General features: G+C 35.9%; 1 protein-coding gene across 5 annotated transcripts in view; it reads left to right on the plus strand.

Moving 5' to 3' along the window:
- The window catches only part of HERC2 (HECT and RLD domain containing E3 ubiquitin protein ligase 2), a 119746-nt gene that overhangs the window by 22099 nt on the left and 82734 nt on the right, over positions 1-14913 (plus strand). For 4 of the 5 annotated variants that reach the window (XM_068395633.1, XM_068395635.1, XM_068395636.1 and 1 more), the window contains exons 5-14: positions 6196-6415; positions 8079-8179; positions 8943-9099; positions 9922-10032; positions 10648-10819; positions 11429-11602; positions 12177-12365; positions 13012-13163; positions 13988-14145; positions 14592-14705. In XM_068395633.1, the coding sequence (XP_068251734.1) occupies positions 6196-6415; positions 8079-8179; positions 8943-9099; positions 9922-10032; positions 10648-10819; positions 11429-11602; positions 12177-12365; positions 13012-13163; positions 13988-14145; positions 14592-14705 (1548 nt within the window). The remainder of the gene's footprint in view (positions 1-6195; positions 6416-8078; positions 8180-8942; positions 9100-9921; positions 10033-10647; positions 10820-11428; positions 11603-12176; positions 12366-13011; positions 13164-13987; positions 14146-14591; positions 14706-14913) is intronic. The other variant, XM_068395634.1, reaches the window with a different exon arrangement.

Below are 14913 nucleotides of genomic sequence, written 5' to 3' on the forward strand. Positions count from 1 at the left end.
TTGTATTTACTTTTAGTGCTTTTATATAGCATGGTTTATTGGTGCACCTATAGATACTTATTCTAGAAATAACTTATGAAGACTTTATCTAATAAATGTGTATCCTTTGGTCTCTGTTACCATTTGTTCTTGAAATTTGCATTATCTAGCTGTGACATCAAATCCTTAAACAAAATTGCAAACATGCAGTTTATTTATGGAAGTGCTACAGGTGACTTTTGTTCATGATTGTCGGTAAATTTTTGTTTTGTATTTGTCAGAAATATAGTTGACAGCTGCCTTTTGAGCAATCCTAATTTTTGTGGCTTTGTAATTGATTTTGGAAAAAATACAGAGAATCACTTCAGTTTTGATACTTTGTATCAGTGTTTGGTAAGATGAGGAAAACTTTTAAGGTTTTCTGCTGTCTTCCTTCATAAAAATAAAAGGAACCTTTAACATTTGCCTGTCAAAAGCACGAAGGAACTTTTGAAATGGAGAACTGTTTCTTAAATATGTTGTTGCTGATCAAGTAAGAATTAAAGACTTACTATGTTTTCATTTATGTTTTATATTCCTTTACAACTAAGGTATAATTTGGAAATGTGAGCTTTGAGTTCTTTTACAAAAAGAACTGAAGAGGCATTTGAAGTCTGTGTTTCAGGTCAATACCCTGAACTGTTTCTACGGAGTTGAATGATTGGCAGTCTTACATTATGAAAATAGTATCTAGGCATTAGACAGTGTATATCTATGTTTTGGAAGTGCTGTAATACAATCTTATTTTGCCAAGAAGTGTGGAGGATCATGCTATTGAACTTTTAACAGGCTAATTCAGGTCAGTGGGCCTTGTGACATCCCCCCACCATGAGGGCTGAGAGATTTTAAGAGCACACAAAAAACCTGTTCATAAAATGTCTTGAGAAGCAGTACTTTTTGTCCCCCTCAAGCTCCTCCCAACCCCCCCTCTGCCTTTTTTTGTCATCCTGGCACAAGTTCAGAGAAGCAAAATGCTTTCCCTAGTTCTAGTTTATGCTGAGATCACTGCTATGACAGAACAGGGCAAAGAGGTCATAGTTTTTTTTTTTTTTGAATGGTCTTATTATGCCAAGTACTGTAAAAATGCGTAAGATAGTAAGTCATTACTTGACTTTAAGATGTTTTTTCTTTTCTTGCATCTTAGGGTTCATCCATTTCATATTCAGCTCTTAATTGATGTCAGTGGTGAACTACTAAGGCCTCATTTTTGACATGACTGCTTCTTTAAAACGTCTTCCCCCTAGCCTGTTCCTACCAGGTTGTGTGTTCATTAACCAGTTCTTCCGATTCTTATTTTACTACTTTCGCCAGTTTTCTTTTCTGAAAATATTTGGTTTTTAGCATCTTACGTGATCTGGAGAGAAGTCCAGGTGTTCAGCCCTGGATATGGGGAGAAAATAATTTTGGGAGCATATTTAGCTTTGATTCTGAAGGAAGTTATGTGTGTGTGGTTGCATTTTTGTCTTTCCCTCTAACTTTTGAATCCACTCATTCCGTGGTGATGGCTTGCAGAGCTATTAGATGCCTGTTAAGCCAAGCCAGCTGCATCCTCTATCTGCTCTTTGTCTAGTGGAAATAACTATGTAGTGGAAGGGGAAAGAGGAGACAAAATATAAAAATCTCTAGGAAATTAGAGCACATTAGTTCTGCTGCTGACAGGAATGTGTGCTCATTATAACAATAGATTCATGCCAAATTCTGTTTAAAATGTGTTTTGAGTTTTTAGGTCTGAAATCTCTCCACACGGTAACATCTGTATTTGCCTTTACTAAAGCTTGTGACTTAACCAAAGTCCTTGAAACTTTTCAGTTTGATATTGGCATTTTTAGGGTCCTTAATTTACCAGTTAGAAGCATGTGGTGTTCCCTACAAGAGCTAATGAAATAAGTGTTAAGAAACCATTTAGTATGTTAATTTTTTTTTTTCCTTTGAGCTGCTAAAACAGAAGCAAACATGCCTTCGGACAGGCTACCTGGCTTAGACTCATGTCAGGTTAGTGTTCTGATTGTGGCTGAGATGGTTTAAGAAGCTACTGTCTTCAGCCACTTGTTTTGCCCCTCCAGTTTTGCTGGCATACCTAAATAATGTGTCACTTCTCAACCCTGTTCTGTCAAATGATCTGAGTTAAACACTGCTGGTATTTTTCCTTCTAATGCAGAGAACTTCTGGCAGGAGGAATTAAGAAGTGAAGACATGTAGTTCTGTTAGTTGCTGGGGGGAGGGAGAGATGTGATAAATTATAACAGAAGATGGTAAAACCCTTAACTATCTCGACTGCAGCCAGAAGCATATCTGACTGTAGTTGTCAGTTAACACGTATCCTGCTAATGGTAGTTTGAGAATTTAAATTTGTATGGTATGACTTCAGCTCTTATATTGTAGGTGCAGATTAGGTAAATAATGTGTCTCCACCCTTCATAAAATAACTGACAAAGCAAAGCATTGCAAGGGATGGTTACCATCAAGGGCTGGCATAGTGGCATGTGAAGATTTTTGTTTAAAGAGTTCCCTGTAACCTTCTCAGATGAAATTTGAATCATTGCTATTAATAAGCTATTCTCTCATTAGTCTATTTAGTTCATCAGTAATAGGTTTTGTTCAGACTTGAGGGTTTATTGAAATCAGTTTCACTGGGTTGATTCCCAGATATATTTAAATCTTTCTAAAGATGAACTGAGTTTTTGTAAAGATAAATTTACTTATGGAATAAGAGAAGGTTTAAAGTGAGGAAGTGTATAGATACATCTCACCTAAAGATAGTGTTATTTTCAGTAAAACAAGAGAGTGCTTGGTTCAATTTTGGGATGTCTGAGTTATAGGACTACTATAACCTGTTCCAGCCTTTACTACAATTTGCATATGAACTTTCTTTTGCATTCTTGAAATACGAAAGAAGTATGTATAAAATATTTAAGAGTGGAATTATTTAATTTTGGTAGAAAGCCTTCCTAAAATTGTAGCAATTTGAGATTGTGAAAGCAAGGTAAGAAGGGGGAAAGAAAAGAATGTTATTACAGCTAAATTCAGTAAACTTAAGTGTATGCTTCCTGCAGGTTATTTTTCGATGGTTGGAATCTTGATGAGGCTAAATCCTATTTTCCATTAGAAAAAAATATTTTTGTATGCAGTGTTTAAGTATTTGAAAATAGTATATTGTAACTGAACAGAATTGAACCTTGAGGTATTTAAAACCTACAGTAATGTTAATTTTTTTGTCAAATGAGCCAGTTGTCCTATCAGATCATTGAGTAGGATGTTGAATATCTTACAGGTTACCCTCAGTATGTATTGCTGAACCATTAGGAATTAATTTTGTGGGGGCTGCTATGAAACTATTTTCTTTTTTCTGCAGAGACACAATATCATGTATGTATACAGTGGCCAGCTTTAAAACTGCTACTGCTTTATGTGCATACATTGTATGTGCTTCTGTAGGATTCTGTTTTCTGTGCATTCACAGTAGTTTGTGTCACCGATTACATCAGAATGGCTGGGATGCTGATAACAGCAGTACTATGGTTGATGACAGTGGTTTGAAAGGTGTGCAGTTGTAGAATTTTAGGGAAACTTCCTTGTAAAGCAATTGCTGGAGGATTGTAGGTGATCTGTGCCTAAGTGTTTCTTTCCAGTAGTGCCCATGACGTATATTTTAATAAGTGTGTTATTTTGAAATGAAGGGCTTTCTCATCTAATTCTTCAAGTCTCAGAAATAATTTCAGAGGGTATACACATTCAGATAACTTGCCAGCCAGGAAGGAATGATTAATGCTGTAGCTCTGTATTACTTTTCAGACCCTGCCGAGCCTGGCACCTAGTGCTTGATTTCTGTAGCACCAAACATAGACTCTCTCTTCCCCACACATCATAAGCATTAATTAAAGTGCCTTGTTTTTTCTTCATTGACTATTTCTTTACTTTTCATATAGATATATGAGACCGTAATGTGGGGAATGAATCTGCAGAATGAAATCGGCTGCGAAAAAGAACAATGTTAAGAAAAGCCTCTTTGTGAAGCAGAGAGTATGGTCATTTCTTACTTCATTGTGTCCTGGTGGTATTTAGAGGCTGATAGAGCTTTAGTGTTCAGGAAGGGAAGAAAAAAACCCTGAATTTTATCTCTTCTGACGGTTTGTTTAGAGGAATCATAAAACTGGCATGTCAGTATTGACCATGTTCTGTTATGATCCTCTGAAGTGCAGAAGCTGTGTGCTGCAAGGTGGTTGTTTGTATTTTTGCTTACAGAATAAATGTTAAGGCACACCTAAGGTAACAGCAGCAGTCTCAGAACATGTAGTTTATATTTTGTAGCAGTTTTTACTTGGGTGCAGAATACTTATTAACTGAAAACTACAGTCAGATATGTTTTTACTTTATATTAAACCTTCCGAGTAAACATCTCTATGGCCATAATGTTAAGGGACGTTATAAAAGCCAAACCAAACAAAACAAACATGCCTTTGACAGGCATCTGCTTTATTTATGTGTTACTTTGCCATTGTGATCTGAAGTAGCTGTGTGTATGTAACTTGTTGATATTTGATTGTGGCATAGAGTTCTTTGGGGAATTTTGTAGGGCTAATATTAAGGACTGTGGCTTTTTTTGGTCATATTTCTTGATGGTTTTGTCATATTTCTTATTGTTTGAGTCAAGGTATGAATGTGTATAATAGCTTCTGTTGCTTTTGGCTGATTTTTTTTTTAAGGTCTAGACTGCAAGGAACACTTTTTGATCTATTCTTACTTGTTGAAAAAATAAGTTGTTCCTCATAGTCAGATGGAAAGATGTAAATTGCCTCAGGGAAAGGAATCTAACACATTATGAAATGGTGAAATGTGAGTAGCAATGTTGAAAACAGGCTGGGGTGATGGCTGACAGCAAACCTTTAAGTGACTGTGCAATGCGATCTGGTGGCAGAGAAGGCCACTTGAGTTCTCTGCTGGGTACGCAAAGATGCAATGCAGAGTGGGGACAAAACTTTGAAATACTTTATACAGTTACAGTTGCAAAAAAAGTTATGCCTCATTAGAAACAATTTTCAGCTCTAGAGACTACCGTAAGTATGCCTAGATTTCTATAGCTTGGAAGCAGCTTTTTCAAAAAATGTGTTGATTTTGTTTTTGTTTTTGTTTTTTTGTTTGTTTGTTTGTTTTTTAAAGATTGTGTCCATCTTCTCACAAACACTGTAACATACATGCAGACATATGTGGTTTTTTTTCATACCCCTTAGTCAGGTGTCAGTTAAAACAAATGTACTTTTGTGTAGCAGCCAGGCAACAAATGTGGTTGGCTTAGGGACGAATACAGTAATTCAGTGCAAAGCAGAGTAGGGTGGCCCAGTGAGCAGACTGTTAGTAAAGGGACAGAAAAGAACCCTTCTAGGAATGCACTTTGTTCATTTTTTTTTCCAAGGAATTAAAGCTACAGAGAATGTAAGAATACCCATTTTCCAAACTTATTTTAAAGTGGTGTGGGGTGTTTTTTTTGTTTGTGGGTGTTTTTTTTTTGTTGACACTGTACTTGTTACTGTCTGTTATTAGATTGCTAGGACTTTGGGCTGTTGACTTGTTTTTCTGGTTGGTGAAGAATTAATTCTGTAGTATTGGTACATAAATGAGATCTCTTATTTGCTAATAGTACTTGCAAGCATCTTAAATTTCTGACATTATTTGTTTCAGAAGCTTAGCAGCTCTTGGCAGTGATCCTAGAGCTTCTGAGAGTAGTTTTATAACTTCTGAGAAACTTAAGATAATGTGTATCAGTGCAAAATGAAAGCATATCCTTGTGGGGACTTGCAAGGTTGTTGCCTGCGTGTAAGAGAAGTCTGACTCTGAGGTCTGATGATGATAAGAATTTGCTGTCTAACTTGTTTTTTTTGAAATGCATAAATATTTCTTACGACATTTTAATTCCAGACATGAAAAAGGAAGGTTTGGATGTGTTCACATAAAACCAGTTTTGATGATAACCTCTGTCTAAACACCTGTTAAGTATGATTGTGAATATGTAATAGTGTGGATTAGAAATGTGCACATTAAATATGGAAACAGGGCGTTTCACTGGGTTTTGAGGTTCAGACTTCTGGTCAGTTCAGAGTTTTCAATTTGTGTTGATTTTTCTTGATACTGTATGTAACAAATATGAACACCCATAAAAAGATATCTTTCTCTAATTCTCAGATGTGAATGAATTGAAAGAGTGCCTTCATGTGCTAGTGAAGGAACAGCAAACTCTGGCCACACAAACTGCTACAACAGCTCTTTCAGCTATGAGGCTAAAGCAGAGGCTAGTTATCCTGGAACGATATTTCATTGCATTGAACAGAACAGTTCTTCAGGAGAATGTCAAAGTTAAGTGGAAAAGCAGTAATATTCCTCTGCCTGCTGTGGATAAGAAAAGGTAACGACATATGCATGAACAAGTTAATATATTAGGAAAGTCATAGAAGGGTTATCAACCTGTGTGTGGGAGCTTAATGTGATTTCTTCCTCCTCGTGAAACATTAGCAGTAAAGAAACTCTTCTTATTTCTCAAGATGGTTTTAGGTGGTGTTATCTGCCATGCAGTTTTCCTCCTTCGCTGGTGTTTGCTTATAGTGTCTCTGTTCATACTTGTGGGTTTTTATTGTAATACATTGCTGTAGATATTATTTTTTGAGCTATAAGTATACTTTTATTGAGGTATGCCTTTTGTTCTACTCAGCTAGAAAGTATGGAGAAGCCTATTTCAGAAATGATGATGATGGAGGTTACATAGTTCTAATAACGTTAATATATTTTTTGTTGATATTTGCTCAGTTAAGGCACATATCAAATTTAAAAATACAATAAGTAAAAGTTGAACAGTTTTGCTTAGCTTGGATGAGAAATGCTGAATCGTACATTTTTTTTATGAAACTATTTCCACAGAACTAACTGAATAAGAAATTGTCTGATTACTTTCCATGTCTAGATAGCTTATTGACCTAAGAATAGAAAAGTCATATCAGATGAAACATTAAAGCAGCTATTCAGTAGCTGAACAAGGTTGCTATCTGACAGAACAAGCAATTCAGCCAGGGAAATTTTTATGTTAGATTGTGTCTAGCTTCAAAAGTGAGAGGAGAAGTAAGTAGATAATCATGGCTAGTTATTATGGGATTGAAGTTCTGACAATGATATCTTTCTCCGAATAGTCTGTTCTCTGAATTTTTTTTTTTTCAGTTCTGATTTAAAAAGAGCACTGGTATATTTAAGCTATCAGGTTGCTAAAAATGCCACGATAAATTTTTTCTCTTTTGAAAAAGTCCTAAGCAGTTCACTTTCTTTTCATGTGAGATTAAAAAGAAAACAGAATTGTTGCTGTCTTTCTGAGAGAAAGCAGTAAGGAATCTCCTGTCATTAAGTACAAGGGAAAGCTTACTTAAATTAATGTGATTGTTTGCATACAAAGAAAACAGAAATGTATGTGAGTCTGGTGGGTATTAACCGAAGTTCAAGCTGTCTCTCTTCCTTACACACACCAATACAGAAGCTGCAAAGAGAGATTGGTAACATTGACACTTGAATGGAAAGATAAGAAATGACAACGTTGATGGAATTAATTATCAGTAATTGAAGATTCATTAAAAAAAAAGCCTATAAGCATAGTTTATGCAGTCCAAATTAACTAGAAGTGTAAACTTTCTGAGTAAATAACGAGTACATGAAGTATCTTATGTCTGTGTATTTTGAATACACCATCATAATTTCACTCTGAGTAACTATAGGCACCTTTCTGATGGCAGTCAATTGTGCCAGTCTAGTTTATTTTTTTCTCTGTGGAGCTTTTTGATGTTGGGGGTTGAATTGGTTGTTCTTTGAAGCAGCTGAAGTTGAATTTTCATTGTTGACGTTTTGATGTTGATTGTTCTCAAGAGGCAATTACAATTCTTTACAAATGAAAATAGTGTAATTATATATGCATGCATATAGCTAAATTATAAAATTGTCGAATATTCAAGTTTTACAAGTAATTACTAATATAAATAAATATTATTATCATCTAAATTACATCAAAACAATGCATATATAATTTTATTTAGCCCAAGACCTGTAGGCAAAGGTGTAGAAGGACTTGCACGAGTTGGATCCCGAGCAGCACTTTCATTTGCATTTGCATTCCTTCGTAGAGCCTGGAGGTCAGGTAGGTCTACTCTGTAGCATATTGCATATATTTTTCATTAGAAGACAGATGATTCTTTAAAGCATGTGTTTGTATTAAATATTTGCATAGAGCTGTACATTTATAAGTGTTAGATTTGCATAATTGTGTTTTATGTTTATGGGATGTTATGCCCAGCAATACTGTTGCTAATCAAAGCCATCCAAGTTAGTACCAGTGCTGTGTTGTGCTGGGATACGTTTATACTTAGGAAGGCAAATTGGGATTTCATGAAGTGAACATATTTTTAATGCCAAGTTTCAGAAAAGTTAGATTTATTCTTCAGGCAGGGTCATTCTACTGTATTACTGCATGATAGCAGCAGCTTAGAAAAGGAGTTTGGAGCAGTAGTGTGAAACCTGTGTTTAGTTTGTGTACTTGTCAGCGATTGTCAAGTTGCACAGGTTGGCAGAATTGTCATTTGTGCCACCTTAACTTACCTGTTTGTCTCAGTCTGCACTGTTTATTCAGACGGCAGCTGTTTGGCTCACTCTTTGTCCAGCCAGCCATAGTTCTTCTGATTTCCTCAGCGGGTGTGTAGTGGGACGAGCTGGCTTAAGAGCTGTCACCTTTCGGAACGTATTTTTTGTGAAGCAGATAGTTCTGCAGTCAAAATGTTTGTGTGAAAATTGAGAGCTTTGTATGTATTATTAAATTAAAAAAAAAATCCACAAAACATTGTATGCAAAAATTTATCTAACTTCTGTAAAGATGAGTGTGTAACTAGTATTACTGTGTTCCTTAGGTGAAGACGCAGACCTGTGCAGTGAATTGTTACAGGAGTCACTTGATGCACTACGAGCTCTACCAGAGGCGTCCCTTTTTGATGAAGGGACTGTATCTTCTGTATGGCTGGAAGTGGTGGAAAGAGCTACTAAATTCCTAAGGTCTGTTGTGACTGGGTAAGTTTCTTTTTTTGCAGAATTGCTGAAGTAGCTGTTAGATGGCAAACTTGCATCTCTTAGCAGCTGATGGTATAAACAGAATAGTTTATGGAAAGTAAAAAAGATTGCTTTCCTTTTCTAATGGTTTTATACAAGCAAGCAAAAGATACATGAACTGTTTAAATGATGATCTTTAAATATGATGTAATTTCTTTAACTGTTTAAGAAAAATCTGTATTTGAGTATTCTGAATCATCACATGTACACTTACCTGAAAAATATTGTTTTGCTAATGTAAACTGTATCCATACAAAGAGTGCTTTGGTAATACAATATATGTGTACACTTAATTGTACCTTTCTAGTATAGTAAAATAATGCAGACTTCTGTGTATTGTGAGGGAAAATACACTCATGTTGGACTTGGAACACTCCCCTGCTTTTCCCTCTTATTTGGGGAGGCTTAAAGTTATCCTTTTACAATAGTTACCAGAAATTAATTGTCTTTTGGATACTGGAATTACATCCTTATAGTGAATATCATAAAGAAAATTTGAATTTCACCTGTGAAAAATGTTTTTCATGTTCTTAGCATATTTAATAGAGCTGTAGAGTAGATAGTGAAGCTTGGGGCAATTTTAAAGCCCCACTCTAGCTGCCACTCTAAAAATTGATCTTGTGTGGAATGTGTCGGCTTTTCTTCTCAGTTGCTTTCATCATCAATTTTATATTTTCCTGTAAATTTAGTGGTTCTTGGTGTATTGTAGATGCTTTTGGTAAGCAAATATGTATTGTTTCCACTTACTTCTTCATTAATGTCTATTTTTTGACTTTTAAATAGAGATGTGCATGGAACTCCTAGTACCAAAGGGCCAGGAAACATTCCATTACAAGACCAGCACTTGGCACTTGCCATATTGCTAGAACTGGCAGTGCAGAGGGGTACACTAAGGTGAGAAGCATGAGAACTCTGATTTTTAACCATCACTGTCTGTTGGAATGGCCTGAGCAGTGCCTGTCTTCAGTTTTCATGGGTTTGGGTTTAATGTAATAATTGTGGCTCAAAGCATATGAGCCTTTTGTGTAATGCAGTGGCGATCAAGCTCTTATCACAGAATCACAGAACGTTCGGGATCGGAACCATGTACTCATACATGGGGTTGTTCTTGCCCAGATGCAGGACTCTACACTTGCCCTTGTTATATTTCATTAAATTTCTCCCCGCCCAACTCTCCAGCTTGTCTAGGTCTCTCTGAACGGCAGCACAGGCTTCTGGTGTGTCAGCCACTCCTCCCAGTTTTGTGTCATCAGCGAACTTGCTGACAGTGCACTCTATTCCCTCATCCAAGTCATTAATGAATATATTGAATAGTACTGTTATGTTATGTAATATTATGTTAGCTAGACTGCAAAAACCATTTTGGTTATTTTGATAATCTGTTTAAAATGGAAAGCCATGACATCTGATATTGCTAAACTTCAAAACGTAGGAAGTGAATTGTATGGATTACCTAAAATAAAGTTTTAGTAATGCTTGTTAATATAAGATGTAAACTTCCTCTTTCAGCCAAATGTTGTCTGCGGTTATGTTGTTGCTTCAACTTTGGGATAATGGAACGAGGGAAACGGATAATGAGCGATCTGCACAGGGAACAAGTGCACCCCTTCTACCTTTATTACAAAGATTTCAGAGTATAATATGTAATAAAGATGTGCCCAATACTGAGGAAGAGATTCAGGTACTTACCCTTGGCTTATTTGAAAGGGGCATTATGTTGGTATCAGATTTCATTTGGTTTGCTAAAATAATTATAAAATTAGCCAAACAAAATTTAGATTTACTTTGGCAGTAGTGTTTTCCATGTAAGATGTATACACACCACTATTGTTTGGTTTTCATGTGTACGTTTGAGTTTCTTGAGATAGGAGGAGGAATGTCATAGTATGGTTAGAGGTAAGCATTGTGTTCCAGAGTTAATGCTTTTGTGATAATTAACTTAGAGATGTGGACGGTTAACTTTTCTACACAACTGGATTTTTTTTAGTTAGTTGAGTTTGAAGTTAATTGAACTATGACTCTTAGTGAATATTATCGAGGTTGATAAAACGTAATAAATCGGTTTCATTATGCTTTTAACTTTCTATTAAATTCACAATCTGACTATATTTTCTCAACATGTGTGTTTAGAATTTTCCTCTACTGTAAGGAAAAGGATGTGCAGAGTTAATTTGGTTTCTTTTAAACTTGTGCAGATACTCAGCATGTTTAAGATGTATTGTGTATCTGTATGTGTAGTGGCATAGAAATACCTTGAATATTCTTCTGACTGCTCTTTTTTCTTTTCTAGCTCCTGACTTACCCTCTGAGTCCAAATGAGAGTTTTCTAAGATATCTGACTTTGCCACAGGACAATGAGCTAGCGATTGATCTGAGACAAACAGCTGTAGTGATCATGGCCCATTTAGATCGTCTAGCTACCCCATGTATGCCTCCACAGTGTAGCTCTCCTACATCTCATAAGGTAACTATTTGCAACGTCAAATTTAGTAAGATGTTTTTCCTTCAAGTGTAACTAATTTTCGATTTGGAAGGAAAACAACTTCTAAGATTCTTCAAGTTTCTTTTTGATTTTCACAAGGTAACCTTGAGTTAAATAAATATGTCTTACTTCGGTATCTTCTATTACATCAGCGCTCTTTCCATCAGAGTATAATTCTATGGTTTATGAACTATTCTTTCTTATCCCAACACTATGGCAGAATTTGCCATGTTTTGAGCTGTTCCTGTGTTTATCAGTGTAAGTGCTCAAGACCAGACTTTATAAATGTTGGGGGTGTGACGTATGAAAAAAAAAAAGAAAAAAGTAAATGTTAAAACTTCCCAACTTGAAAAATCTCTGAACACTTGCTAAATATGATGCATGCAAGTCTTTATTTTTCATATCTCGTAATAGGTAAGCTTTATTGACTACTGTCAGTAATGACTGTCACAGATTTGAGTATATTTGGCATATAAAGGTTTAAAAATAATCTGCTCTATGCATTTTGTTGTTGCATATTTCAAAATTAGTGCTTACAGAATTTCTTATTTTCTAGGGATCTCTGCAAGAGGTCATTGCTTGGGGTTTAATAGGTTGGAAATATTATGCTAACGTGAGTGGTCCAATTCAATGTGAAGGACTTGCCAGTCTTGGCGTTGTGCAGGTTGCCTGTGCAGAGAAACGTTTTCTAATATTATCTAGGAATGGACGAGTTTATACACAAGCGTACAACAGCGATACTCTGGTGAGAGCTTTTTTTACATGTTTTTAAAAATGTGTTCTCTTCTGTATTACTTCAGAGCATAAGTCTGCTCCTTTAACTATTTACAGTGTCTTGGAAGACGTGCTGATTGTTGTGAGCTTCTATGTTGCTGTTTTTGAACTTTCAGAATTGGTGGTTTTGATATCTTTGATTTGATGAAATGCATCTGATTTCTGTAATTTCTGTCAGGCTGGAGGTTATGAACACAATAATAATTGCTTTCATTGGTATGCTGGCCTTAGTAACAACTATAGAAATTGGCAGATAGAAAATGGATTTTACTTCAGTGATGTAGCACTGTGCCCAAGCTCTGTAGTTTCTCAAACAAAACTATACTGTGACAGAAACGTTTGTCACTTAGGTTGTCTGTAAGATATATGAACACCTTTGTCATATATATTGAAGACCTTATGAGGATGGGAACAAAATAACTTCAGAGCATTGGTTTTGTCAGACTGGAATAGTAGATTTGACCTTTTTTTTTTTTGCTTTATACCTTCACTTCATTAATGTGAGTGTACAGTTTTGATAATCAGGTACACTTTTCCTAAGGTTTTATTCTGTATATAGGCAAGTGATGGAAAATATAAGCTTTTTTTTAAGTGTATTGCTTTTGTTTGGTTCACAGGGACCACAGCTGGTGCAGAGTCTATCTTCCAGAAATATTGTGAAGATAGCAGCACATTCAGATGGGCATCACTATCTTGCTTTGTCAGCAAATGGTGAAGTTTTCTCTTGGGGTTGTGGAGATGGTGGAAGACTAGGCCATGGGGATACAGTGTATGTAATGAAAATAATCGTAACATTTATTTGCCGGTGTTCCGAATTCATAGTAAAAACTATTTAGTTGTGTATACAAGCACGTTCAGCATTTGACATTCTTCTCTGTTATCAAACAGAAATTGCATTCTCCCTGCGTGTTTTCTCTGCCTGTAATGTTCCTAGTTCTGTATTAATGGCACTTTCTGAAATACTTATAGAGGGTGTAGTAGTTGTTGCACGGTTATTAGGCCTTTTATTCATGGTTTTATGAATCCACAACACGTTTTCTCTAGGAGCATGGACTCGGATGTCAGAGTGGGGTCATAATTTCCTATGCAGTCACATTGCATATATCATTCCTTTTTTCCCCTGTGTTAAACAATAACATTAGTGTCCTGCTTTTGTGTAGGGGCAGTCTTCTACAGGGGCATTCTGTAGGGAGTGTACATCAGTATATTTTAGAGGTTTTAAAAGTCTTCCCTCAGTGCTGAATTCCCTATAAAGCAATGGAGTTACTACACAAGGGTTAGCAGTGTCATGAAATTAATTGTTTCAATATAGCGATTAAAGATCTTTTTTTATAGTAGACAAATATTTTTAAAAACATTGCATTCATTTAATTGGAAATAGAAGTCAGAGACATTCCTTCAGCAGTTTGTATGTTGTTGAACAACCTGAACTTAATTTTTGGCTTCAACTCTATTTATATCTTGATACTTCAGACTAGTAATAAGGTTTTCAGGTAGAATTGCAGCAATTGTTTTCTGACAAGTATGTTACACCTTTTATTATCTACTCATCAGATCACCTTTTGTGAAATATGTCACATTCTCTTTAAATAGCCCTCTGGAAGAACCGAAGATGATATCTGCTTTATCTGGAAAGCAAGCTGGGAAACACGTTGTTCATATTGCATGTGGAAGCACCTATAGTGCAGCCATTACTGCTGAAGGAGAACTATATACATGGGGACGAGGCAACTATGGCAGGCTTGGTCATGGTATGTTACTTGATGTCTTGAAGTTGTTTGTCAAAGAATTTTTTAGTGCCTGTCTCAAATGATCTCTTATCCAACCTCCCTAAAGCTGATTTGAGAAACATATGTGGTTACACGTGAATTGAAATAATTACGGGAGGAATTGTCTTAAAAACACTAAATTTCTATGAGTTTGTGAAAATGAGCAGCTGGATGGAGAAGAAAAATCTGCACTGTTCTGTGTTCTCTTCCTTGTGAAGCAAAGACTATCTCATGGGTTAAATCCATATGAGATACTGAAGAAACCATATGGGAGCTTATTCATTATGTTCAAATCTGAAAACAAACCCAAACCAACACCCCCCAACCCCACACAACAAAACACCCAAAAGCAAACAAAAAACAAACAAACAAAAGAGCCTACCAGGCCTTCTTGGTTTTGCTTCTCACAGAACTACTTTGTTTTGAAGGTTCTAGCGAAGATCAGACCATCCCAATGCTGGTCACAGGGCTGAAAGGACTCAAAGTTATTGATGTGTCCTGTGGGAGTGGAGATGCTCAGACTCTTGCAGTTACTGAAAATGGTTAGTAGTAAAATATAACTTAACACTTTAAGTCAGCTGACATTTTCTTCCTTTCATTCTGAACATATTTATACTGCAAACATTATGCTTAGTTTTGGTGGCTTGACTTCTGTAAGAATTTGAAGCTGAAATTCCTTTTGGGGAAATATGTATGTGCATTTATACATTTTGCGTATAATGTATGCAGATATATTTCCATGCATAGATA

The sequence above is a fragment of the Nyctibius grandis genome, chromosome 2, assembly GCF_013368605.1.
Source record: "Nyctibius grandis isolate bNycGra1 chromosome 2, bNycGra1.pri, whole genome shotgun sequence".
Taxonomy (NCBI): domain Eukaryota; kingdom Metazoa; phylum Chordata; class Aves; order Nyctibiiformes; family Nyctibiidae; genus Nyctibius; species Nyctibius grandis.